The sequence below is a fragment of the Accipiter gentilis genome, chromosome 10, assembly GCF_929443795.1.
Source record: "Accipiter gentilis chromosome 10, bAccGen1.1, whole genome shotgun sequence".
Classification (NCBI taxonomy): domain Eukaryota; kingdom Metazoa; phylum Chordata; class Aves; order Accipitriformes; family Accipitridae; genus Astur; species Astur gentilis.
Genome location: NC_064889.1, coordinates 15025543 through 15052383, shown reverse-complemented (window position 1 = coordinate 15052383; position 26841 = coordinate 15025543). Strand labels below are relative to the sequence as shown.

Genomic DNA, 26841 nt, shown 5'->3' with positions numbered 1-26841 from the left:
AAGTTCTGTGGTGGAAATTGGTATGCCCTACATTTTATCAGTAAATATTCTTCAGTTAATCTTACACATAAAATGTAGCCTGCCAAGATTTTAGAATAAAGACCTTCCTCTAATCCCAGAGAAAGGCAATGGGAATTCTGCTGAAAAGCTGTATTTGAACTGTATAGGAATAAAAATTACCCAATTACATGGAGAGAAAATGAAACATGATCTGTATCAACTGATCAAATTAAGACCAGCATGTTGACTCTGTGTGTAGCTGGCCAAAATTTGAATTTGAATCCCCACAAGAAAACAATTTGAATTGTAGAACTTCTCTATTATTAAGAACAGAAAATTATGTTGGTTTGTTATTATACCATATCAAAGATACATAATCTTCACTTACATCCACTGGGAATCTGCAGGAAATAGTGTATGATGAAACAGAAGATATTTAATGGGTTCATACACAACTAGAAATGACAATGAGAAAATTTCAAACATTTGACTTTGAAAATAGAAGTAATTCCATTTTAAAAGCACAGGTAGAGAAATTAAAGAGCTGATTACAGGATGACATTTAAGTCAGTTCTCAGCAACTTCAATTTATGAGCTCTTGAGTTTACTGACCTTTTATGGGTGGCAGCCTCAAGTTCAAAGATATCAAAATCCCAGTGTTCTTCATTTTCCATTGCTTGTGTTATCTGTGGGGGTATGTCATTGAGGGAGATTGGAGAGATCAAACTGCCAGCGACCTGATGAGTTTCTGTTGAGGAATATATTTGCAGATCACCATTAATAACCCTGAGATACACATTTACTCAATGTGCATGTTTTCTTTTCTGTAGTAATGCCTGACAACTCTCATTTCTATAAAGCTCAGTAATGCCGCTGAGCAATGGTTATAAATAAAAATAAAACAAAACCAAGCAATGCTTATAAAAAAGAACATCTGATCACATTTCCCATTTCTTAAATCTCTTAACATGTTTTAATATCTCAGTAACCACCAAACTAAAACTTACGTTTTGCTGACAATATGTATTCGTTCCCTGATAATCTTCGTAAACCATCCTGTTCAATAAAAGTTGAGAGTTAAATGCAGGGTATTGTACAAAAGGTCTATAAGGTAATGACACCAAATAGTAGCACAATGACTTCAGAGAAGCCTGACTGCAACCTGTCACGGTCATCAAAGCTACCTCTCCCTTATTTGTGTGAACTGTTAAGATTTGCCTGTTTTACAAATAGTTCATAATGGATGAGAAACTGCACGATATGGGGTACAATATGAACTTAGATAGGTAGAAACTCAAATTTCTCAGGTGCCGTTGGAGGTGTGGAATTACAGCCTCACATCCACCTTTGTCTGGACAACACACACACAGGTTCTGGATGTGTGCCACAAAGCAGACACGGTATGTCTGCATACTTCCCATCAACGAGCAAAGGTGGATGGTGGGAGAGGATGAATGGAGACATGCTTCTGCTCTCCTCCCCCTGGTATTGGCAGATCAGGTCACCTCAGCAGCATAAGAATCTCGTGATTATTGCTGGGATTGCAGAGCAACAAATTACTCTGAGGCTTCCCTTCTATCAAAGAAGAACGTATGCTTGTTTGTTCTCCAATTCAGTGGCTCCTAGGCTTAATTCTGGCATGATGCCTAGATGTGCAAACTGAGACAAAGGACTAAAACTAACAGAATGATATATTTAATATTTACTTTTCAGCTCATAATTCTAAAAGCTGTGGCCCAAATCCTGCTTGCTCTTTTGATGTATACAGCTGTTAGTTACTGCACATTAATGTTTAGCTCATGATGTAAAAAAAGTTACTGAAAAAAGAAACCTGAATGCACCCTACTAACAATGTTATGCACCCAAAGTAGAGCAGAAGTAAATGTGGATGCTATATCTGAACATGCAATGTCTGCACTTAAAAGAATTATTATATCTCATTTTTATTTTGACATTTGTAAGTAAATTAGTCCGGAGTTTTGCGATTTAAAAGGAAAAGGAGTACTACTCCTATAACTGGCTCAGTGACTCTTCAATAGCACTGCTAGGACACAAATATTTAGGATACCAGATGCTGTCTATCATTTAGAATCAAAGATTCTTTTTTTTTTTAAGAGTTGAAATAGCAGGTGTAGTTGTATCTGGCAAATCCATCTTTGAACTCCAAATGCCCTTCCCATCATGAATTCTCCTTGAGAGTTCAAATCCAATAACCTACTACTTGTTCCTCTACTCAGACATAACTTCTGAAAGTGAAATGGAATAATATGATTCTGTTTTCAACAGACCTTTTGCTGGAAAATGTTTCTCCCAGATAGTTTTAAAACTCATACTGTACCATATACCCTCATGCTCTGAAATTGATTTTCTCAGCTTTTCTATTGCTCCATAAAATAGCCTTTGTTTTATTTTTAGTAAGGATTTTATATTTTGCAATATTGTTACCTGCATGGTCTGAGACCACGGACTGAATACAGTCAAACTAGAAATATATGTAATAATCAACAATCCACAAAAAGGAGAAAACAGTTGAGTTTATAGTCTGTGTGTATTCAGCAGGAGAAAAGATTCACTTTGAGACTCTAATGATGATATGTATCAATATTCTTCCTACACTTTTATAGTTAAGGTAACAATACATTTTGGCTACTGAGTTAGTAAATTCAATCCTGTATGAACCGTTCAGGCCTTCTGGAATTCTTGAAGTCTCTCGTATGTTTCTCCTGACTAGATATTTGCTCTGATATTTTAAAAGGCAAAAATATACGTAAATTGCTTCAAAATTCTGGTAACATACTGCAAAGGCATCTTGATAGTTACAGCATGAAATTATAATAGTCCAGAGACATCTCTGAAAAGCTCACATCTCGTGAGCCTTTTTGCATCCAACACACTGTCAATTTTTTTCCTGAGGTAGCCTTTTATATGCAACCTACAGACTAATGGGAACACATATCCTTAAGGCACAGGTAACATTCATCCAAATTCATCTAGTTATTATCAGGAGGGCCAGACCCCAGGCTCTGAAGGTTTGGGTTCAATTCTTGCTTTGCTACGTGCCCTTTGTTCAACTTTGGGTATAACACTTCTTTTTCCAATGCCCCCATTCCTATTTTCATAACATAACAACATAATACATGCCTTCTTCAGTCTTTTTCTTGCCTTATTTATTTAAATTATGAGTTCTGTGGAGCGTGATTTTGTTTTAATACGTGAACATTCATGTTTCTAGCTCAAAGCACTCTGATCTTTCTACAAGTCTCTACTGGTACAAATTTAATCCAAGAAATAGCAATAAAAATACATATTTTGCGTTATTTTGAAAACACATCCTTTCTATACACTGAAAAGCCCCCCAAACATGCCATTCTAATCCTAATTAATAAATGCAAGTGTCTATCTATCTTCCTTTCTTCCTCTCCCATCTATACCTTTCTAAAATGAATCACAATGAAAAAAGAATTGGTTTTCCTCTCTACTTCTAGCAAAACTAATGCTTCAAAGGGACTGGGCAATTTTCTTCCCATTTTCAGAGCTACATTATTAATGGGTGAGGGTGGGGGGGAATCCACAAAAAGACATGTGCAGTTTTTTCCTGAAAATTTGCCATTGTAGAGGCAAAGCACATGCCAGATGATAAAGATCGAGTAACTGGGAAAATCAGGCAGTGGAACATTAATCAATAGCTGTTTGTGGCAGTATGTACTTACTGTCATTAACCCTCCAACGAGGTCACTTGTATGTGGATCCTCATCTTTTGTTCCCAGTTGTGGAGAGTACAATTCAGTGGTTCTTAAAATCTCCAAAACCCGGTCTAAAGCTTCTGCAACTGGCATGGGACTGCTTTCTTGTGCAGCATTGATGATGTTTATTACCTAGTTTAGCATTAGACATGTTTTGAATTTAGAAGTGATTTTAGAAAGAACAGAGACACTCATCAATTCCTATGGAAAACTCATAGCAAATAAACGAGATCTACAACTTTAATCCACATGTGGGAGAATCAAAATGAAAGGGATGTTGATAAAACACTGATGTTTTGCTACTGACTCTGGGAACAAGATCGTGGCCTTAAAGACAGCAGTCTTATTAATGACTTTCCCGTTCAAGGCACAGCCTCAAAAAGTCTCTGAATGGATTTAATATAACCTTCTCCCATTTGCCTCTCTCAGTTTATTAAAGAGCTGATTTTTGCCAAATCCTTGAGTAGTTTCAGAAAGCAGTTTGCAATTCATAAGTAAGAAGGAGGAACTCCAGTCCCTCCTTCACATAGGCAAAAGTCCTTAAAAAGGGTCATGCAATGACCTCATGGAGGGCACTCTACTAAGCAGGCTTGGGAGAACTTTGTTCAGAGCATCTAGCTTTTTGAAGTGCCACCAGTGGGCAAGTAGAACAGGGGAAGACGTTGCACCAGAGGCCAGCACTGCCTTGCTCCTCAGTGTGGATGCTTTACTGGAGCCTTGTGCCCCAGTATTTCAGTACAGCACAACTGACAACAGCTAGTGACAGTGCACATTACCTTGGTGATGGGTGCTTCAATAGTCATGGAATGTATCCTGGCCATAGAAGAGTGCCGCCTTTGTGAGCTGCCTGTGTGGAAAATAAAGCAGAATTTGTATCTTGATTTCAGCAACAAGGCATGACAGGGGGAATCAGCCAAGAAATCTTGATTCATTTTCTGAACTGCTTACCCTGCTGTGCCCTTCAGAGACAATCTATTGCAAAATGTGTACACATGCTTGTTATGCTGGGGACACACAAATGCAAAGAGATGCTTGCTGAACCACTGATATCCCTGATTAGAGATAAGTAGCTGTAACAGCCTCGCAAAATCATGGCCTTTGGTTATTTATTTTAACTAATTAAAATAATCAGTTAAAAACTCAGTTAAAAGACTATACAGGTGTGTGTGAGTATAAACTGGCAGGCACAGGTAGGTAACTATTGTACTTAGGTTATTACGGGATACATGTACTTGTGCTGCCTGATGCAACTTGACAAGTCATAATGATTCAGCTTCCAAGCTGAGGTAAATCCGTGAAGCTCCTTTGAAGTGAAGACAGCTATGCCAAATTAGAACAGCAGAGGTTCTGGCCTATTATTCATGGGAAATTGAAAAACAAATGTTGTAGATCAGTTAGAAATTTTGGTTCTGTAGAGAAAAGGCCAAGATGGGATTTTTCTGGATAATGATGTTGTGCTACCTATAAAATGCAGATACATCTCTGTTACTCTTTGTGCTGAGCAGCTCTTAAGAAGAATCAATGCCATTTTTGCTATACTGGAGCATGATTGTATTCTCACTGCCACAGACTCACTTCCATGTTTCACTAGTGTATGCTGCCTAGACTGTAATGATGTATGCTTTAACAAAATCATGTAAGAATCAGCAACAGTTTTGAATATGTGACTCATCTATCAAGTTTGGGGTGATCTAATAGAGCAAAATACAACAAAGTGAAAAGAAAACAAAATTCGGAAAAAAATTATCTTCATATTTTTATCATGAGAGAAGAGGTAAGAAATGTAATAATTTGTTAGGTTTAGAGTTTGCCATTTGTACTTGAAAGTATCTGTGTTGAATCTCATGAGGTCTTCCAGGCAGGATAGTAGACAATAGCCTTCCATTCTCCACTGGTTCAAAAAAAGACTCAAAGTAGTTCAAGATAAGAAAATGGGACTATGTGACAAATGTAAAGTTGTTTGTGAATTGATAACTTGCTATTTTATTCATGTGTGTGTTTGTGTATATATACACACATACACAGTTACCTATATTTGTATGTGTATGTATGCACATAAAAATCTGAATATATATAGAAATCAGAAAAATCTATTTGTTAACATACCATCACTCCCTCTTGATGTTGTGGATCTGACATCTAGTGATCCTTTCCTCCTGTCTTTGTGTCTGCCAGTCTGAATATCTGTGGAGAAAATGACATGTAGAATGACATTAAGTTGTGCCTAAGATGTATGTTAAAGGAACTGAAACTCAGTGAAATCCTGATAGCAGCTGAGTGACACCACAATGCTTCAGCAGACGAGAGCCAATGAAAGCTCCTTTTTAAACTCTCGCCCAATTACACTGTCATGAACCCAGTCATGCTCTCTGGCAGAACACACCTAAGTGTTTTTGCAGAAGGGATCTAACAGTGTGGAGGGAAAAGTTTCTCTCTTGGCACAGTGACACAATTGTAGTTGTGAATACAACTTGTGCAACACACCTGAGTTCACTCAAGTAACAACTGCCACAAAGAACTGGTGGACCAAAGTAAACTACATGCTAGCAAACTAGGCAATGTATCCTAGGTCCCTTACAGACTCCGACAGATACAACAAGTACCTGCAGCATGGATGCCAAGGATGTCTTAATTGCAGTGTTGACATGTGGTATGAGGGTGAATGGTAGTGTTGGTCATCCTCATTTCCACCCACATGCAAATACCGCACAATACAGTTAAAAGCAACGCAAACATACGTGCCACTAGCTATAGACCAGCCACAGCAACAGGACAACTAGACAGCAACCTTCTTATTTCTAATTTTGTCACAGGGATCCACTGCCTACACCTGAAATGTGATATTGCTGGATTCAGTGTCACAATATCAACTTGAGGCCCTACTACTGCATTTTCAAGGGTGGGTTGCTTTATATCACTTCTAAAACAAATGAGGCAGGTAGAGAGGGCTTGTATTGATTTTCTTGCTTTTTGAGCTGGATTCACAGCTTATCGCTAACTAAATAGTACTGTTCAGGCTGTCCTGTGCAACTGTGGTTTTCAGTCAGATCACTAACAGGCTTTACTCTTTCCCCAGGTATGTTCTCCACTTATTAGGACAGAAGAGATGTGTCATACCTGTCTGAGATTCAGCCTGAACACGTTCACATGTCTTCTCCGCCTACAATTTAGTATGAGAAATCCAGTTAGTCAGAACCTTCCCATTATTTTGTAATATTTAGGGCTCAAACTAAAGCAAGCATAGCACTATTTTCACTTACCTTATTGTTGTCATTGCACAGTCTACTAATTGACACATAGTGTCTAATCTTTCTGTAGGCAAAAAACAGCGTGTTAATTCCCATCCAAACCTCAGCTCTAATTCACTGCTGATACACAAAATGGGTAAGAGCAACGAATTAATATAGGACAAATCCTGTTCTGGCAGGAAGGCTCAACTGAGAATGGAAAAAACCCCACAGTTCTGCACATGATAGGGCATACAAAATGGAAGCATCTTTTGCAAAGATTGTCTCCTCTCTCTCTCTCCTTTGAATTTTGACCAGGATCAAAGCACACAGTGACCTAATCACATAAAGACACTCAGCAACAGCCTTGAGTAGCAGAGCACAGAGGGACACAGTACAGGTGCACAGTGGAACAGGACATAGGTCCTGGTGGTCCCAACACAATGCACAGAAAGAGCTAAGAGTGCACTTGCACTTCAGGGAGTATTAGAAGAGTAAGAGTCACAAGTGAGCACATCTGGATCTTTGGCTCCTTTTTGGGGAGAACTGGGAGAATCATACTGTCCCTGCACACAGCATGTAAAGTTGATTTTGCCCCAAGGAATTAAATGCAGAGGTCTCAGGCTCCCTTCCTTGCATAAGTTTCCTTTATACTCAGGACAATCCAATGTCTGCTGAAAGCAACTGAACTCTAAACTGAGCCTTGATTCAGACCTAAATCATAGCTTTAGCTTTCATACTTACCCTCCCTGTCCAACAACAGGTAGTATCTTCACATTTTGTTGTATGCTATCTCCATTTTTCTTTTTCGTATAGTACATTCCTTGCCATTCCTGAAAAAGGAATTCAAGTGGAAGGAAGTTCAGACAAAACAGCAAGAGAAGCTGAAGCTTCATACCTTTTTTCATTGAAAGCTGTCTTACAATACAAAACCAGTCAGGACTGGTTAAACTGTGCTTACACTCAAATTTCTCCCCTGTAACTAACCTGTAGGTCACTGTGTTGCTGCCAAAGCACTGAGAACTTCCAGAGGGGCAGCCTGTGAGTGCCCTGATGGCAACAGCCAAACCTCAGGTGCTGTGGGAATCAGAACCACATATTCTCTTCCCAGTCCTACCTCAATGGTGTTGGGAGTCACTGGGGGGAGAAGACCTATCAAAGACCCTTGCAAGAGTGAGAGCTCAGACCAGCCCCTGGAGCAAGAGTCCCCCAGAGGCTCCAGGAGCGCCTGCAGGCTCTAACAGTGGGGGAGCCCCCTGCGCTGCCCCAGGACCACCCACCACAACACTGGGACTACTATGCTGACCTGCCTGACTTCCTCCCTGACTGCACTGACTCCTCCCTGGACAGGAAGGTCAGTGAGAAACCATTACGCTGATCTGTCCACCTTCACTTCTGGACTGCACTGTCTCTCCTGCAGAGTTGGGAAGTCTTATCTCTGGTTAACATTAAATATATCTGTGACTAAAAGCGCTTTGGTATCCTAGCACATTTACTTTCCACACTGTCAGTTCAGTCTCAAAAAGCAGCAGAGATTTATCCTGGCTTTTTTAAAGCAAAAGAGAGCCTAGCAGAATAGCTACCGGATTCTGCCTCCCATCTGCTGATGTCCCTTCTAAAGGCACTCTGGTTTCAGGATCACATTCAAGTAGACAATTTTTGAAGTATCACATTGTCACTACCAGTATCATTGGGTTTTGATAAAATTCATAAATGGGAAAAAAAAGACAGGGTGGAAAGGAATTTTTCATTTTGCAGTGAGAAGTCTTTTTTTTCCTCTGGAAATGAGACATTTCTTTCTAGTGCAGAGCCTCATTTTTTCTTTCAATAAGACTCAGGAAATGTCCCTTCTCCCTTGTTTAAGACATGCTTAAAATGAAATACTGTTAAAACAATCACTTTTGTTATGCAGAGACTTTAAAACCAGAAGGCACCACCACGGTCTAACACCCAGCCCCAAACCACCTCCAGTGGAGCTCACACCCACGCTGTGAAGCAGGACAGCTCCCGTGCTGATGCATGCGGACACAGCTAAATGCAGCTTCAGCACATGCCAGGGCATGGGCCCCCCTACCTGTTGCTCCCTCCCAATTTCCTCACCATGCTGCTGCTGCTTCTCAAACTGTGCTACAAGTACCACAGCAAAGACATATACCACAAAACTGACGGACCTCCCAGGGTCTACCCTTGTGTGTGGTGCCTGGACTAGAGTTGCCCCCTCACAGAGCTATTTACCAAAACTCAGGAAAAGCAAAATTTGGGAACTCTGGGTCTCCCCCTTTCATTTCTGGCAGCAGCCAGTAACATTCCAACAGAGCCAGTCTTTTGTAACCTGGCAGCTGACAAAATTTACAATCTTGCCTACACGTTTCCATCACTAGAATAGTTGTTTGTGGTCTTTTTTAGCAGATGCATATTTTGAGCTGAGCATCTAATAAATACCAAGTGATTAATAAATAATTGATGCCATATTGCATATTCACTTAATACAAACTACCCATGCCAATTGCTGTCTTTCGGTTGAATTCAACAGACTGTAGATCAGATCTTACAAACATATGTGAAAATACCTTCATGAGGCAGATGATACATTTATTTATGTTAGACTGACAGATCTCACAGTCAAGCAGGCCAGAGCACAGGTACCGAAAGAACAGTTTTGCATTTACATTGATGGAGCCAGCAAATAAAGATTCCAGCCCACAGAGAGCTGCATGGTGACAGGCTGTGCAGAAAAATATATGAAAGGTTTTTCTGAGGATCTGTCAGAGAAAAGAACTGCGCATAACAAATTTTGAAGTGAGCATAGTATCTTCTCCTGTGAGCTGCATGAGGAATACTAATGAAGATAAAGAAAACATCACAAAATTCAATGCTCTTATAATTAAAAGTATGCATATCAATAGTTTCCTGACAAACAGGATGAGGCAGAGATGAGTAATCGATCTCTAACCCAGGTAATAAACCTGGAATATGCACAAAGGGGTGAAGTCATAAGGTACAGATTGGGTAATTCCCACATTGAAAGTGCATCCTTTTCAAGACAGGTTATTCACTAATGTGTTCTTCTTAATCAACAGATCAATTTTTCAACTTGTGAATTTCTAAAACCTGTGAAACTGTCGCAGGAAATATGTGAAGGAAAAGGTCAGCAGAATTCTGAGAAATAGGAGGTCCAAGCCAAACTCCTGCTGGTAGGAAAAGTTCTCCCAGGGATGTTACTTAAACATATTTTAAGAACACCATATGCTCTCTCACAGAGCCTCTGTCAGCAATCCAACAGAGAAGAGCTACTTCACAAGATGTGCTGTCAGTCAAGCTCATCGTTATGTCTACATTACAGGCACACAAGTACAGCGATCAGTCACTTCTGCACGGCCTGGTGTGCTAGGATCGAATGCAGAGTAAAAACCATACACAGTAAAAAAAATGTTTCATCTTTTATAGAGTAAATCAACACTGAGGTTTCAAACTTCATTAAGAAGGCCATGGCATGCATCTACCCACTGAGCAGTCATACATTCATAGTAAGTAATCCTCTAGTTCAGCCTTCCGTTTAGACTGGGGCTTCTTGCATGAGACAGCGAAGTTCAGCAAGCTACTTGCAGAAAACAGAACAAACCAAAATGAACACAAGATGTCATGAAAACAATCTCACAGAAAGTAAGGCCGAGTTAGGAAGGAATTGCCATAGACCTTTTTCATAGAGCATGATCGCTCTCTCACCCCCTCTGTAAAGATAGCTATCTTGCAAATAATTCCCAAGGAGTGAGAGGAATTGCATGTCTTGTCTGATTTATTGATAGCTATCCATCTCACTTCAGAAAAAGCGAAACTAAGATAAAGAGCTTTGTGTAAAACTGCAGAGATCAGAGGCAGTAAGAATTCTAGTCAGAATTGCACATTTCATCTTAATAGATGTAATTTGAATCATGAAGCAGAAGAATGAAGAAAGTACAACTTGTTTTTTAACTCCTCAAGTATGGATGGTTGAAAATGCCTTTCAATAACGCTGGCTTCTTGCAAATTACAGCCAGCTGTAGTAAGAAAAAATGAACTTCCAGAGATTATTTTTTTTTTTCTGCTAAGAGAAACAACATCCTAACCCAAGAATCTCTATGTACCATGCAATTAGTAATTTTTGTGTATAATGCCTATGAACTTTTGTTTGGATATACTGAACTTGCTCACAGTGCTATGTTTGTCAGCACAAGAGGGGAAATGCTGCAAGAGTTCATCTTCCTAAATTCCATTTAAAGACCAGAGGTAGATTTTATACAGCTTACGTTTTTCTAAAGATAAGAAAATCTTGCTTTCTATTATTTTTGTTATACTACCATGTTTGTCCAAAACACAAAAGCGAAACCTGCTGACAGAAGAATATCATGGTAGTAGACAGTTGGCTTTTTTTGTATGCTATAACCTACAGTAGCCCATATATAGCCTATTGAAATGGGAAGCAGTCTTTTAAATTTAGGATATAAAGAAATCACAAGCCTGAAAACAACACACAGACCATATTAGAATGATCCAAATGCAGGTTAGGGACCTCTGAAAATGCTGTAACATCTTGACACAAATTATTTCAAACTAAAGCACCTTCAAAAAGCTGCAGTATTTCAAAGATTGTTTTGCACAGTTAACCTCTACTTGCAAATACTTCCTGTAAGAATTTAACTTGCAATTCATTTTTCTATTAATATGTAAATGTAAGGCTACATAGATTGCACACTATACAATGTTCCAAAGGGAAAAACAGAAAACATGTCAACAGCATATATCCACCTAAAACAGCTTAAGCTGTTCCAGAGAAACAGGTTTAAATAACTAGTATTTCATTAGCCCTCGCAGTTGGAAGTCCTAGAGCCAGGAGTAAAATAAGTGCGAGGAAGCAGATGGATTAGGGCTAGATTTCTATCATTCGTAGAGTAAAATATATTTCCATTATTAAAGACACTTTTATCAGCACACTAAAATACTAAAAAATGAATCACTTGATATCTTGAGAATTGATGTTGTGGATTTAAAGCTTGACTCGTCTAATGTATTTGAATTATAACTTAACAAATACTCCCTCCTAACATCAGTTTTGTATTACACAAATTTACCGAAATAATTTTGGTCAGGCAACAGAGGTGTGAAGCACCATAATCCAAGCTATTGTCTATTGCTGGGATCTCTTCCAAAAGGCCAATACATGTAGAAATAAGTGACACATTCTTGTTGAAATGCACATGCAATCTGCACCCAGCTAGAGTGCAGTTTTTGTTGATGAATGCTTATGTTAGTACCCTGATTTACAGAGTATGACTCATCACAACTTTGCATCGGTGCTTTTGCATCACTGCCTAGATACACAGAGTGCCATGATTCATTTTAGCATCTCCCTGCTCTGTGTCAGTAACATGCTGTTTCCCCGCCAACAGTCAGTATGACCCAACTGGCTATCCTGACTCAGGTCTGAGCATGGGCCATGACGCATCTACAAACACACCAATTCCCAAATCTCTTTGTGTAACCTCCAATGATCTTCTTCCTATAAGGTACTATGACATGTTCAATGACATCAGAAGCATTTACACCTCATTGTCAAAATGCAAATGAAAACTCCTAGATGGATCCTCACACTACAGCTACAACAGTCCCAAAGGAACATCATGGAGCTACCAGGCAAACAGTAATGTCTCCCTGTAATGACCTCCCTTGAAGGCAGCTGCACTTCCTCATGCACTTTCTTGGTGCAAAAACATTTCTAATGGAAATCCATTAGACAGCTCCCATGTCATTAGAGAATAAAATATACTGGCAGATGGCACCGCCTATCACTCTCAAGTGATATTGCAAATGTGTCTTCCGATATTTTTACGTTCTGAACTTGCAGATGAACTTCCACATTTCATGCTGAAATACTTCAACATGGTTCTTTTCTCATTTACATCACACTGGATAACATGCACCAAGCCCATTTCTCTTTGGTATTCCCACACCTTTTGCTGCATACAGCATATATTATAAAGAAACACAGCAAGTCACTTGTTTTCATAAAACATGTTCCTCTTCTAAGCAAGAAAAGAGAAAGAAGCCCTTAAAAAATGAGCACTTTTTTACTTCCTCTTCTTGTTTGAGTAAGAAAGCTGCAAATGCTAAGTGTCTGTGAAACTGCAAGTTACGTCATGTGTCATCCCTGGAAAATAAACACTTTTACAGGTAGCAAATGATAAGTGATGCAATGCCATTACTTACCTTTCCTATCTTTATGCAGGAATTAATAGTATCTAGGAAATCAGCTTTTTTTTCATTTATAGGCACTTCTGTTAATTCCTTTCCTATTAGTTCACCTATTTGATAGCCCATCATTGTTTCAAAAGCAGGATTGACGTACTGTGAAATAAAAACAAATAAAAAAACATTCAACAGTATACACAGTTCACAGAACACACACTTAAAGCACAACAGAATCCCTTTTTTTCCTATTTGCTAAACCAAGGGATCTCTTTCCCAGACTGAAATAAATCTCTATAAGTACTGCTCCTGAGAGAGATGCCTACATTTTTTTTCTTTGTGAAGCAAAACAGGAATATCCATGTTAGAAGAGTTGTGCAGAGTGTGTGCATGTGAGCAAAGAGAGGGACATTATGGAAACAGCTGAGTATTACATATCCGCAGAGTTTAGACAGACAACACGAATTCCTGAAAAATGAGCTCTGTCAGTTCTCAAACCTATAAACCTTCAAACCTACCTCAGTGTTCCTAAAAATCACAAATTAGATGGTGGGATACCATAGGAATATTAACTTTATCTATTGACAAATCAATTGTTACTCCCCTGTCCAGGCAAAGCTCAGCCAAGCAGACTGGAAGTGGAATCTAATAAAGCAACTTTCTCTCTGAAATGAATGTTGCATTTCACTGCAATTTTATGGTCCTGGCCCAACAAAGCTGAACACTGGTGCCCATAGGCCACACCTTCACCACCCTCTCACTGAGTTACAGACACAGGTGCTGTCATAACAGCATGTGAAAGCCTCACAATTTACAATGTTTCAATATGAAAGAAATTAAAAGCCTACCACTGGATGCCCTCTGCTCCTAAAGATCCCCCCCTAAAGGTTCCTTCCAAAAGATTCCCCCACTATATGGGAAAGCCCTGTCAGCTGGAGCTCCAGGCCTCCTGCACGTGTCAGTTCTCATGCTCTGGGACTGTCAGCACAGGGACAAAATTTGGTCTGAAAAAACGTATTTAAAACAACTCCAGGATGCGTTCTGTTATTTTTGTAAAAGCAATGAAGAAGACACATCCTTCAATGAAATTGCCATTGTTGAGATTTGGGTCAAGAGGGCACAATTTATATGCATGTTATAACTCCCAGAAGCTTAGACTCAAGCTCTTTACCAATAATAACATCTCTCCTCTCAGCCTTCATTCATAGCTAGGAATGGAACTAACTCCCTTATGAAGATGATGTTTTTCAGGACCACAAACCTAAGCACAACTCTTTTCCCTTTTTTAAAGAAAGTTTTAAGAAAGGATTACATTCAAAAAGTTTGCCCAAGAATTTCAATACATCAAACAGTATCAGATTTAAGCAAAAAAAAAAAAAGAAAAAAAAAAAAAAAAAGAAGTGTACTACCTTTATTTAAAGACAACTTCAATCAGATTTGCTTTTCAAGAGCATCAAAATAACATACAATATTTTTGGAAAAGAATGCATACAAGGCAGTGGCTGCATTTGTTCTTGATATAAAAGAATCATTACAAAAAAATAAAAACATGAGAGTAAATCCTTATTCATTCAGAAACACAAAATTCCCTTAAAATTGATCTGATTTATGCAAGATATTTTAAATGGAGAAAATTCTACTCTACAGCTAAACTCACTCCAATCTTTTTAGAACCATTCAGTTAGGTTAGATTCTTGTACTGTAAGAAAGAGTAAATGTAATCATGGATGAAATAAAATACAGTCAGTCCACAGAGCAATTATCCGTACTTATGAAAATAACTGGAACAAACCTGTATTACATGGTCTTCACTTGTGATCTCAATGGCTTCTTGACTTTTCTCTAATGCTGTAAATAATGAATTACATGCCCTGGAGAAAAAAAAAAGAAAAAAAAAAAGGCATCTGATTAGATTTAACCCACGTAATTCTTATTGTATATGACAATAAGGTATTGCAACTCTGTACTGAATAAAGTTGTACTTTAATGATTAACATATTTTCTTCAGCTAACTGACATTCTATAATTAACTACAGTATAGTAAAATACTCTTTTAAGGATGTGGCTGAATTGGCATTTTTTTGTTGATAATGTTTTTGGTAAAATTACCTTAGTTTGAATTGTGCCTGCACCTCTCCGAATTCCAGCTGAATCAACTCATTGTAACAGGCCATTATATTAGAATTTTCCACATATCTCTGCAAATAAAAGGTTAGAAATAATTCATTAATACACATTTCCATACTTAAGGGTATAAAGCTCTGTTTTCTTTTGCTTGATAAAGAACTAAAAAGGAGTAGATATGCAAAAAATGAACATGCTGTAACATAAGCAACATGAGATTATCTGAGACTAGTAAATTCTTCAGGATACTGCATTTTGAAAAGGTGACAGATCCTCACAGCAATGAGGTTCAACCAATCTGTTTATTTTCTGTGATTGTCAGCATGATCAATATATAAAACGATGTGCTTTTAATGAAGTTATATGCTTTCATGACACTTATTTACAATAACGGTGAAAAAATTACGTTGTGTCTCAAGTCATCAAATTTTGAGATTATTATGAGTTTCCAACTGCTAATACCCCTATTTGTATACATAGAAGAAAGCAAAACTTCCTGACAAATATACCCACTATTGGATACAATTATTCATTTGGGGGCTTGTATAGCAATAACCTCAGTATCTTTGATTTTTTTAAAAACATCTTGTATTTACTGGGTATGAGCCTGAATGTTAAATCTGTGTTCATGCTAAACTACCACAGACATTGATAGTTTGGTAGGGAGGAGTGATTACCAAAGGTAAGCCACCACATCAAGGCTGATAAAGAAAATTTTCTACGCTTTGCCGTTAGTCCCATCTCCAAGGCTCTGATCCATAAGTAATTCAGAACCTGTGTCAGATTATTTATGTGCCCACTGGAATGACTCTGTACATATAAGTACAGTTATTTTCAGGCTAGCACTTCCTGTATTAGGACCTTACTACAAGTAAGCAAACTGGTGCAAATAGATTGTGATGGGATAGCAAAAAATCTGGTGAGCATGCAACCAAAAACTCTGAATCACATTGTAAATCATGCACATTTTTGTTTCATTGTCAGATTAATGCAATGAGGAATCCACTTAACTGACGCAATAATAAGCACCTTTCCTGATTAATTGGAATAGTTGCCAAGGAACAGATTTCAACGTAACACTTTTCAGGTGCCTCCAAACAACACATAATAGCACTTGACAGTGTCTGAAGCCTGTTTACAGATGTGAATTGGCATTTGATAATAGAGATTTCCCACAGCACATTCTGTTGCTCATTGCGAGCTGCTCTCTGGGTCTGGTATAGTCACTAGAGTCAATTTTGTCAATGTCAACCTTTCAAGCAGAGCATCATATACTTACTCTGAACTAAATGCATAAAGCAGAAAAGTCTCAGCACCATTATTTCTGAGAATGTCCACCTCCTTAGCATTATTCTAATTCCACTGGTGTATGGTGGTTCAGAATTGGGAGATAGATATATATAAGAATAAGCAGCATGAATGAGATTTACAAGTTGGATTACTGACACAAACAGTCACTGACAGCCAAACTTCTGGATAGTTTCTTGCATGACAATTGTTGAATGTCAGAACAACCTAGTAGAGTATAAAACACACATACCCTTGTGAAGCCAGCAGAGATCAGGGGCAATATTGATGACTCTTCACGATCGGCATGCCTTTTAAAGAAGAATGATAAAGTCAGAGATTATTTCTGTAATCAACTGAGACCCAATTTCACAAGCCATTGACATACCTGTACCCCAGAAGTTACACTAAAGGCTAATATGGTTAGATCCTTATAGGATCTATGAGTAAAACATATTTTTTGTTATTTTTATAAGCTTTCATCTTTGGCAGGGATAAGCCAAAATGTTATTCTCCTTTTTGCATGTAATAAGCTGCTTATCACAAAAAACTAATGCTTCAAGAAAACAAATTAATTAGCTAGATTCTTGGACTATTCCTTTTTTGGTACTGGATTATTTGTTGTTTATGCTGTCCCTAGTCAAAGATGCACCTGAAAGTCTACATGGCCAAAGTTTTAAGAAATGACTTGTTATCTGAGTGTACTAAATCTTACATGGGCAACTCAAGACGCCTGAATGAGGATGGATTTTCTAGTGTTGTCTACCCAGCACCTTCTATTAAGTCACTTGGGGGTGACATACACCTAAAATGAGATATCTGAATAATTTTGAAAAACTTGGCTATACTAACTGTTAAAAGATACTCTAACATATGTGAATGTATGGCTGGGATCTGGAAGAAAGGCCATTATGTTAAGTTTCTGTAAATGAGCAGATAGAAGCTGGTCAAGTTTAGCAGATGGCACAATAGCTTTTATTTATGCGTGAAATTTTGAATCTCATGGCACCTCTTATTTTTGTTTTCTGTGCACTTGTTTCTTATGATGAAGAGAATAATGCCTACTAAAGTACAAGGTTTGCCCAAGATTAAGTAGAGAGAAGGGCAGCTGTCAGAAAAATCTCCCCATTCCTCATGACAACTATCTGGTAATGCTGCCTTCCAGAAGCACAAAGAAAGAGGACAGGCATTCTGCAGGGAAAAATAAACTTATAACCCAACAAACTGAACTGCAGGAAAATGAAAGAGAAGACCCTCCATATGATAATGTCAAGCTTTTTCACAAATATGCCTCTTGCAGCAAGAAAGGAAATGTGTAGAAGTTCTCTGTCTGTAAAATCCTAAATAGCAACTCAAGAATGCTTGTGTTTAGCACACGGGAACTTGACACAGTCAATCAGTCCCAGTGGAAGGCAAACTCACTTCAGAAGTTTCCAGAATCCAGGGATACAAGACACATATGAAATGTTTGAGAACTCAAGCTTCTGAGATATTGTCATAGCAGGGGGCTATGATCTTGTCCCAACACACAATGTGAACATTTTGAAAAGAGAAAAATGAGTTGCAGGGAAACCCCCCTTTTGAGCAGCTTCCTAATGTTGAATCAGCCAGCCCAGCTTCCAAGCTCTCCTCACTTCTGAGAGGAACTGCTGGCCCACAGAACCACGGGTCCCTTTCTCTCTGACGTACATGAAGAAGCTCTTGAGTTACTGTTTGCTCTTTCGCTCCTTTTTTTCCTCTTTTGTATTAGTTCGATGAGAGACAATTCTGACTGTAGAAGCAACGGTTACCACAGTCAGAAGAATTCCTGGCATTAAAACATTAAAGATGATACTCACAATGGAATCCTTTTGAATGTTTTAATTAGTGTCTTTTGTTCACTAGAGATGGTGGTGGAAAACAGGATTTTTAATGGGAAATGTCAACACCTCAGAATTGGTTTTCAGAATAAGTGTTTTTTGAGAAATAGACATTCAATTCCAAAAATTGTACTTCAAGCAAATTTTCTTCCATTTATTTAATTTCAGATTAAATATTTTTGTTACTTTTACATTATTTTATGATATATAAGTAAAGTTTGCAGAGGGAGAAGGAGGAAAAAGGCATATGCACTGCTTTACTGAGATGTCATAATACAGTCTATTTTATTTTTAATACTTCCATGGTCAGATGCTACTTTAAATTTATCAAATTGTTCTACATCTTTTTTTGTTACTCGGCAGATCTCCTGTTTGTGCTGACTTTAATCAGACTAAAAGACAGATCAAGAAAGGTTCAAAGTGTTTTTATTAATACCAAAAGACAGATCTATGAGGCAGTTCCACAGTTCTGTACATGATGTTGCAGAGGTTATTTGAAACATACTCCTAAAGCCCCCAGTGATCAGGAGAGGGGAAAAAAACAAAATAAAACAAAACAATCCAAAATGAGATCTCTTTAGTAAAAACTAGAAATCAAAAATCCTGTCCCAATCCTGTGGTCAATGATGGTGAAAACTCTATACGGTATAACACATTATCACTAGTACAGTAAGAAGTTCTAATTAAAGTTTTTTAATGTAGTATTTACTTTTCCAACGCCAAGATTTACATTTTGTTGATCATGTGCAAGTAAAGAGATTAGTATTTACCTTCGTACTACACCAATAATGACTGTATTTTCTGAGGGTTTCGTTGTTCTGATAGACCTTTAAATAAAAAGCAACGTTATTTAACCTTTTTTTTTTTTTTAAGTTCACTTTTCAGAAAATATGACTTTGCAGAATCTTCACACAGTACTTTTCTTAAAATGTTTCTTTTAAAGGGTTTAACAACAGAACAAAAATCAAATCCCGAGCCTGCTGGACCACTAAGAAAGGAGAATAAATTTAGCAGTGTCTGAGACACCATGAAAAAAAAGACACAGAGAATGTAGATTAATCTAAACCTCAAACACTCTCAGTGGTGGAATAGCAAAAATTCCACCCTCTGAAACAGCATGTAACGGACTTGTTCGAAGGACTTGGCCTCACTCATTTAAGAAGCATTTTACTTTATTCCAGGACAGAATGGTAAAAATGTGACAAGGGGAACAACACTGATATCTAGTCTTTGCCTGACAAAGATCTTATCTAGTTACTTTAGTTTAGCAAGGAGAAGAGCCTTTGTCCCAATGCCCTGAACCCACCACACTCACCCAGGGTACATAATCTGACCCTGACACCCCACCCCACAGACTGTTATTTAGTCTAGACACATTCCCAAGGGTTATTTCACTGGAAAGTCACTGAAGCAAGGCATCACCGCCTGTCAACTCTCTGTGGAGAAACTCAGAAAGGCAAATCCTTTTCCCCTTTTTTCATGCTTTACAGCAGTTCGTGAAAGTATTTTTGGAATCAGTTCACAACTTTGCTCTTCATAACAGATTTTCAAATGCTGTAGGTATGGAAACGTGCACATAAGACATGGCCTATTTGCATCTGGAGTTACTCAACAGCAAATGACATTTCAAAAAATTCAGAACACTAATAAAGTGAATGTGTTCATTAAATTGCTTGGTGGCACATGTGATCTCTGCAGTTAATTTAATGTGCAAACAAGGAACCAGGTATTTGAAAAAAACCAAACCAAAACAAAACAAAAAAAAACCAAACCAAGAGTTCACTATGGCAAGAAATTTGTATGCTGTGGCTCCAAGCCAGATTGAGCTTCAGCTATCCTAGCACACAACCGAAAATGCTGCAGCTATCAGATATAAAGCACTGAGGTAACATTATTTGATGCTGCCAGTGGACATCTGTCCAAAAAAATATCAGCATTTGATAGATTTTATAAAAGGGTTATATAAAAGCAAAAAAACTTTGATGATGTGTTAACTACATAGGTAAGCATTAATTACACTGAAATGGTGCTTACCTGCATAATGCTTCTGCATCAAAATATCTGGAATGTCTATGGTCAATAATGATAATGTCATGGTGTTTATCAAGAAAACATTCTAGTGCAGACTCAGGTGTCCTGGCAATATTACATCGAAATCCAGCTTTCTCACATGCCCAACAGAACCCATTACTCTGGTTATCTTCTTTGGCAAACACTAGAAGTACCTGGGTTAAAGACAGACAGTGAACAATTACAAACAATGCTTACATATACAGTAGATTCTGTGGCTTTTGCCTGTTCTTAACATGTTTTTTAAAGCCACTTCCAAGGCTTAATCCATTGTTTTTAACAGAATTGCTTTATATGACTATTGCTTTTTGTAATTGTCTGTCTACAGAGGTGTTTCAAGTGGATAAAACAGTCTGCCAGAGCCATTTATATCCACATGGGATGAACAAGTTTGGGAAGTGGCTCTCTCGTCATTAGCTACAAAGAGAGCTTAGGCAATCATTTGAGACTACATGCCTATGTTTCAGACAGTGTACGTGAAATGACAGCGAGTCTACTTTTCTTCACTGAAATTATCTCACATACAACCATTTTCTTGGGTTTTATTTTTCTTGCCAGGATCATACTCCAGAAAAATAATGCCATGGTTCACCTCGTGTGAATTAATATTTAACGGTGCTTCAATGGCATGATGAAAAATGTGCTTTCCTTTTAATCTCATTTGAGTTCCCCAAAGTACTGGGTGCAGCCCACTCCCCAGGGTTTCTGGAAACTACAGACAGGCTGGTCATGGTGAACTCATGCAAGGCTGAAATCATAAGCAACACCTCTGTATATGGAGTACATCCCCATGCGACTCCTATGCAAAGCTTGCCAGGGGATTTATATCCCAGAAAGAGATTACTGTGGTTGAAATCCAGAACAGGAAGTCAGATCGATGAGCCAGTATTTGCTCTGTCCTAACTGGCTGTGTAATTGCCAATAACATTAATCCCTCTGAGCCTTTTTAAAATCAATACAATGCCTACATACTCAAAGTATGATAAGGCCCAATTCCTTCTAAAATGTATTTCAAATTCTAGGGTTGAATACAGTACAGAAGATAAACATGAAGTCTGCTAAGGAAGACTCTCACTGATGTGATTGTAGTTTGGATCAGGATAATATTTTGTAGAAGAAAACTCCTTTTGCCTGAAATACACAGAATGGCAGACTACAGATCTATGTTAGTGTTGATTTTGTGGATGACTTGGTATATGCAGCCTTTTGGGAAAGATGGATAACTAAACCAGCATTTGGTCTACTGTCCCAAGACATCAGTCTTTCAGTAATTTAATCAAACCACACTTAGATACCTGCTTTGGTCAGACAATAACGTGGAGCATGTGTAACTCGTACCCCATCCCACTGCCATTTATCTTCTGGGTGATTTTAGGAATTCCTGGGCTGGTTACACTTTGGACCAGTCTGGTGGAATGTCTACCAGTAAATCTTAACGTTTCCATGTAGTGCATATTTTTGTAAGAATGAAGGACTTTGTATTTATTTCTTTCAGATTCCTTTTATAGCAACCTGCAAAACTGTTTGCAAAAATATGTCATAGTTTGGGCTATATTTAGTGAAGTTCATTTATAGCACTCTGTAAGAGTAGAAGAACGGTTTTCAGCAATAGCACAGAAAGTCAGCAGATCTGAGTTGTATGATCAATTCTGGCACAAATGTGATGTGGTCTAACTTCTCCTTCCTTCATACCTGCCAGCTATATTACCAGGATAAATTGGTAGAATTTTAGAGAGGCCTGTGACTGGACACATGTGACACAATCATTAATAACAATAAAGGAGGCAGAAATATTCGAGGAACATTTCTGCTTTATACTTGGGGAACAGCTGCATAAGGCTGTCCTAAAATCTGATGTCTGATGATATTATTGTCTGTTCTGACAGGTCAGAAACAAAGATGTTGAACTGCAGTTCCTGAAGACAGACATTTTCAAATTATCAGGGCCAGATTACTTTCACTCAGGAGTTTCGTAATTGCTGACTGAGGAACATCTTGGATTATTAATGGTTCAGTACGTCTTGGGATACAGGAGAATTTTCAGAGGAAGTCCAAGAGTCATGTATCTGCAAACCTCATACCCATCCCAGGCAAAATAAAGGGGCAACTGACATATGACCTTTATTAATAAAGAGATAAAGGAGGATGAATTAATGCTACTCAACAATGAATAACAAAAAAAACATACTTTGTCAAGCTCACTTCATATCTTTTGTGATGATATTGCAAGTTTGGTTGATGCTAGCAATAATGCTGGTGCAATAAACCCTGACAGGACATTTGGCTTAGTATCATTTTGATGAGATTTTGATTAAGAATTGACTACCAGTAAAATACAAAACAAGGCACACACTAAACTGATTACAAGCTAACTGATAGCAGAAAGAACTACAGATAGCTCTATTTTTACGAACTGAAAGATGGTTGGAGAAAAGAGTTAGACAAGATTTTTAGGGTATCGCATAGAATGTTGTGATAAAAATCTGTTAGGTGCATGTTATCATTTGACAAAATTGCTCTGTGAAGACCTCTATACCCAAAAAATTCCAGTCATAAATTTTAAGCTAAATAAAATCTTCAGATTGAACTGTTGTATTACCTGAAGTTGATTTTGATGAAGTCTCATAGGGCCAAACTGCACATCTGTTACTGGTGCCTAGAAGAAATAAGGCATCTTATTAATACATATACACCTAGGGAAGAAGAAAAATTAGCTCTGTTAGAGAAGACATTTCTTATTTACCACTGTCTCGCAGATACGTTGCTATCATTATGAGGCTGTTTCTACATGAGGGTCTTATTCTGCTTTTGTATATTTATATGCAAAGCTGCATTAACACAGAAATCAACAAGCTATTCTTCAAGTCATTTTTTTACTGTTATTTTAAACATAAAGTAATGCATTAGTCATGAAAGTTTGGTAGACAGTTTGTTATTTTTCTGTATCCTCTGTATCACTCCAGCTGTTCTGCAAAACATGAAAGTGTTTAAAAATTGCTTTAAAATTTTTAAGGTCCAAAAAAGCATTAAATCTCCAGAAGAAAGGCAAAAATACGTAACTCTGCTCTTAGAATTTCACATGTAACCAGTGCCCAAGAGTGCCACAAGCACACACTAATTTCATTTCTTCAAGAGCTTTTTGCTGCATTCCCTCCTTCCCACCCAGACCCTCCAGGGAAGGTTTCAGAACTCAGATATTTGTACTTGATGATGCATGCAACTTTCCTTTGAAAAACCCTGCAAAAATGCTGTCATATGTCATGCTTTCTGCATGCCAGTGATTCCCACACTAGATGCTGTTCAAGTAACACAGGCAAACGGTTTAGCTTAGGATGCACAAACTGAGCTAGGAACCTTCCTTCCCATGTGTCACTTCAAGGAATGGAGGTCAATGACCAGAAGTGCTGTTTATCACCACTGTTTCTCTTTGATACGATTAAACATTAATCAAGCTTGAACATGAATGACTCTTCAATTGGTATGGGACAGACTTTCTAAAGATGGAGACTAACAGGATTACACAGGTTAAGTTCTTTGGGAATTCCCATGAGACAAGTATCTGCACTTTCATGTGCTTAAATATTTTTCACCTCTTGTTTCAGAAATGAAAAATAAAAGCATTCAAAATGGGAAACCAATGGTCCTTGGAGTTACATAGACTCTTCAAAAGGTAACTGGAGTAAAAAAGCAGAAGAAAATTATTTTTGGCAATGCAGTAAATGGAAGATATCTCTGGATTCATACGTACAAAGAAAAGATCTGTGGAGCACAACAGTGGCATTTTTACACTGTTGTTTTTCAAAGTAAAACCACACTTGAAGATCAGATTTATTGCTTTGCAGCCTAGAATATTTCTAATAAGTAATTTTAAAGAATCATCAGCATATCCTGCAGAAAAATCTTTTAGAATTACATGCTCCATTCTTTCTATGACCTTACTGCTCCATCGCTCAGCCCTCAGAGTTTCTCATGTGTGACTTTATTTATCAACTTGGAAATCATCATTGCAACATTAAATAAGCAAGAAAAATAGCAACATAGTGCCTGCAAAAACAAGCTAGGAACCAGTGTTTGCCTGTGTTATTTAAGAGGGCCTCTAAAAGCTGATCTTAAAATGACATGGAGGGGTTTCAGATTTACTCTCAGCCATTCTGGTCAGATCAGCTTAGTTTAAATACTCTCCAGTCAATTTTTTCTAATTTTGAGACCAAAAATCTCTCTTCGGCTGGAAAAATCAAGGTGCTTCATTCTCCCTTGTGGCCATCATCCAATTATTCAAAACCTGCACTAGAAAATAGCAATACTTTTGCTGATAATGCACATAGCAGGAGGGAATCCAGCTCTTTGCACCAGTGTTACTGGTTTTGCAGCACTGACAGTAGTAACTACTTGTCCTGAATAAGTAAGATCAGCAGAAATGCCTGAAGGATACAGAGGAAGCATATCTATTGGGTAAGAGATGCCTTTTTACAGTCACTTCTCTGACCATAACCACACTTCAAATTGGATTTTGAAACATTTATTTTGTACACTCCAGCTGCCAGCATAAAGCAGCAAGTGTTGGAAGTTTCACCAAGAGATAGGCCTGAGCTGTTAAGTTCAGATCCAGAACTGAACTTCAGTGGCATTTGGGCATATGTAAAACCCCATCTATCAGGCCAGCATACCCTTGGACTACCAGTCCCAGTCCAAGGGGAATTTTAACAAATGAGATAAACCCATTATTGCCAGTTACTGCTTTTCAGCTGGTTCTTTCTCAAAAAAAGGTTGTGAATTAATAGTCATCAAAGTATTTAAAGGACTGAGCCTGAAAAACACTTTTCTGCCAGAAACCTGCCACCATTTCTACACTGAAAATACGTGTCTATGCACCATTTCAGCTTAAGTTACAAGCACTGCCCAAATGAGAGAAACTGACTTGTAACGTGTTAACTTGCTGTCCTGAGTAGACGAAAAACCCTGGTCTGCATCTCAGCTGGAAAATTTTGGAGAACTCCAGTTAATTCTTAATCCTGTTGAAATCTGTTAAAATAACTTGATTAATCATTTCAACTTTTTGTGTGCTGCTGGTAGCACTGAGAAGTAACATGCTGATTAAGTACTGTGTCAAAAATCAAGGCTTCAGCAAGGATTAGCAGAAACTCTGAACTATCGGTAAACTAAATGAGCTTTAAAAACACTTCTAACGCTGCAAGCTTATAACAAAACCAATCCCAGCCAAAGCTCACATGTATAGTAACTGCACAAACACATCTTTATTCACTCACACCTTTTGCTACTTCTTCCTTGAAGTTTCTTTCCTACTTGAAAAACAAAAACCCAACTATATTTTCAGATTGACAGACATGACTTATGCATGTGACAGCCTTCCAGGCAGGCACACACCTGTAAGAAAGCGTATGAGAAGACAGAGGTAGAACTAGTTGCAGGTTCCTGGAATTGATCGTGATAGACCTGGGCTGGGCCCCTCACTAAAGAGCCACTGATGCAAACTTCATGACTAAGTACAGCATATGTGACTGTGGCTAGACCTGAGTCCAGGACACTTTCAGCACCCTGACTATGAATGCAAGTCTTTTGAAAATCCTTCCTTGGCCAAACAGCCTGTAACTTGGAGCCAGGGACCAAATCAAACACATGGTAGGATGGGGTCCTGCTGCAAATTTCTGACAGCATAGCGTGCTCTTACTGCAGCCCGGTACTTAAACCACGACTGGCGCCAGGGCTCCTGGTCTCAAAAACATCTAAATGCTACAATAGTTTGCAACAGTAACTAATCCTCAGGCTTTTGAATGCAAACCTTTTTGGCTCATCTGTGCTAGTGCATTTCCACAACAGCTGCAGCTCAGTTCCTCTAGGTCTGGGGAGTGAGAGATGCCTGTAATAGCAGGCTGCAGGTCAGCAACTACTAGTTAGCTTTAATTGCAGACAGCAGCTCAGTTACTGCAGCAGCAAGTGTTTACACCCTCTGCTTAGAGACACAGCAGATAATCAACTCCAGGCTACTTTAAATGCTTACACACAGCAATTGCAGCCATTTTACACTCTCTGACCTGCTGAACTACTGCTGGTAGCACTTATTTTCCCCCAGAACTGCCTTTCTTATTTAAACACTGTATTTTCTGTTCTGTCAAACCAGGCCTGGCCCTGGCACAAAGTGAGGTCCGTCCCAAGGCAATGGCATTAGCCACACATATGATAGCTGTCAGTGGCAAGGTCTTCTACTGATTGCTGTGTGCAGCTTAACACTCACTAGAAATGATCTGCACACTGTAGCAGCTAACTTGCAAATATTGAAATTGCTGCTAG

At 38.3% G+C, this 26841-nt stretch overlaps 1 protein-coding gene across 7 annotated transcripts in view; it reads right to left on the bottom strand.

Moving 5' to 3' along the window:
* Window positions 1–26841, bottom strand: part of PDE8A (phosphodiesterase 8A) — a 159694-nt gene that overhangs the window by 15184 nt on the left and 117669 nt on the right. For 6 of the 7 annotated variants that reach the window (XM_049812540.1, XM_049812541.1, XM_049812542.1 and 3 more), the window contains 15 exons: window positions 23132–23188; window positions 20497–20687; window positions 19233–19289; window positions 16857–16914; window positions 15302–15390; window positions 14985–15063; window positions 13214–13351; window positions 7715–7803; window positions 7004–7055; window positions 6861–6903; window positions 5850–5927; window positions 4520–4590; window positions 3711–3875; window positions 1008–1056; window positions 613–748 (listed from right to left, as the gene is read on the bottom strand). In XM_049812540.1, the coding sequence (XP_049668497.1) occupies window positions 613–748; window positions 1008–1056; window positions 3711–3875; window positions 4520–4590; window positions 5850–5927; window positions 6861–6903; window positions 7004–7055; window positions 7715–7803; window positions 13214–13351; window positions 14985–15063; window positions 15302–15390; window positions 16857–16914; window positions 19233–19289; window positions 20497–20687; window positions 23132–23188 (1352 nt within the window). The remainder of the gene's footprint in view (window positions 1–612; window positions 749–1007; window positions 1057–3710; window positions 3876–4519; window positions 4591–5849; window positions 5928–6860; window positions 6904–7003; window positions 7056–7714; window positions 7804–13213; window positions 13352–14984; window positions 15064–15301; window positions 15391–16856; window positions 16915–19232; window positions 19290–20496; window positions 20688–23131; window positions 23189–26841) is intronic. The other variant, XM_049812539.1, reaches the window with a different exon arrangement.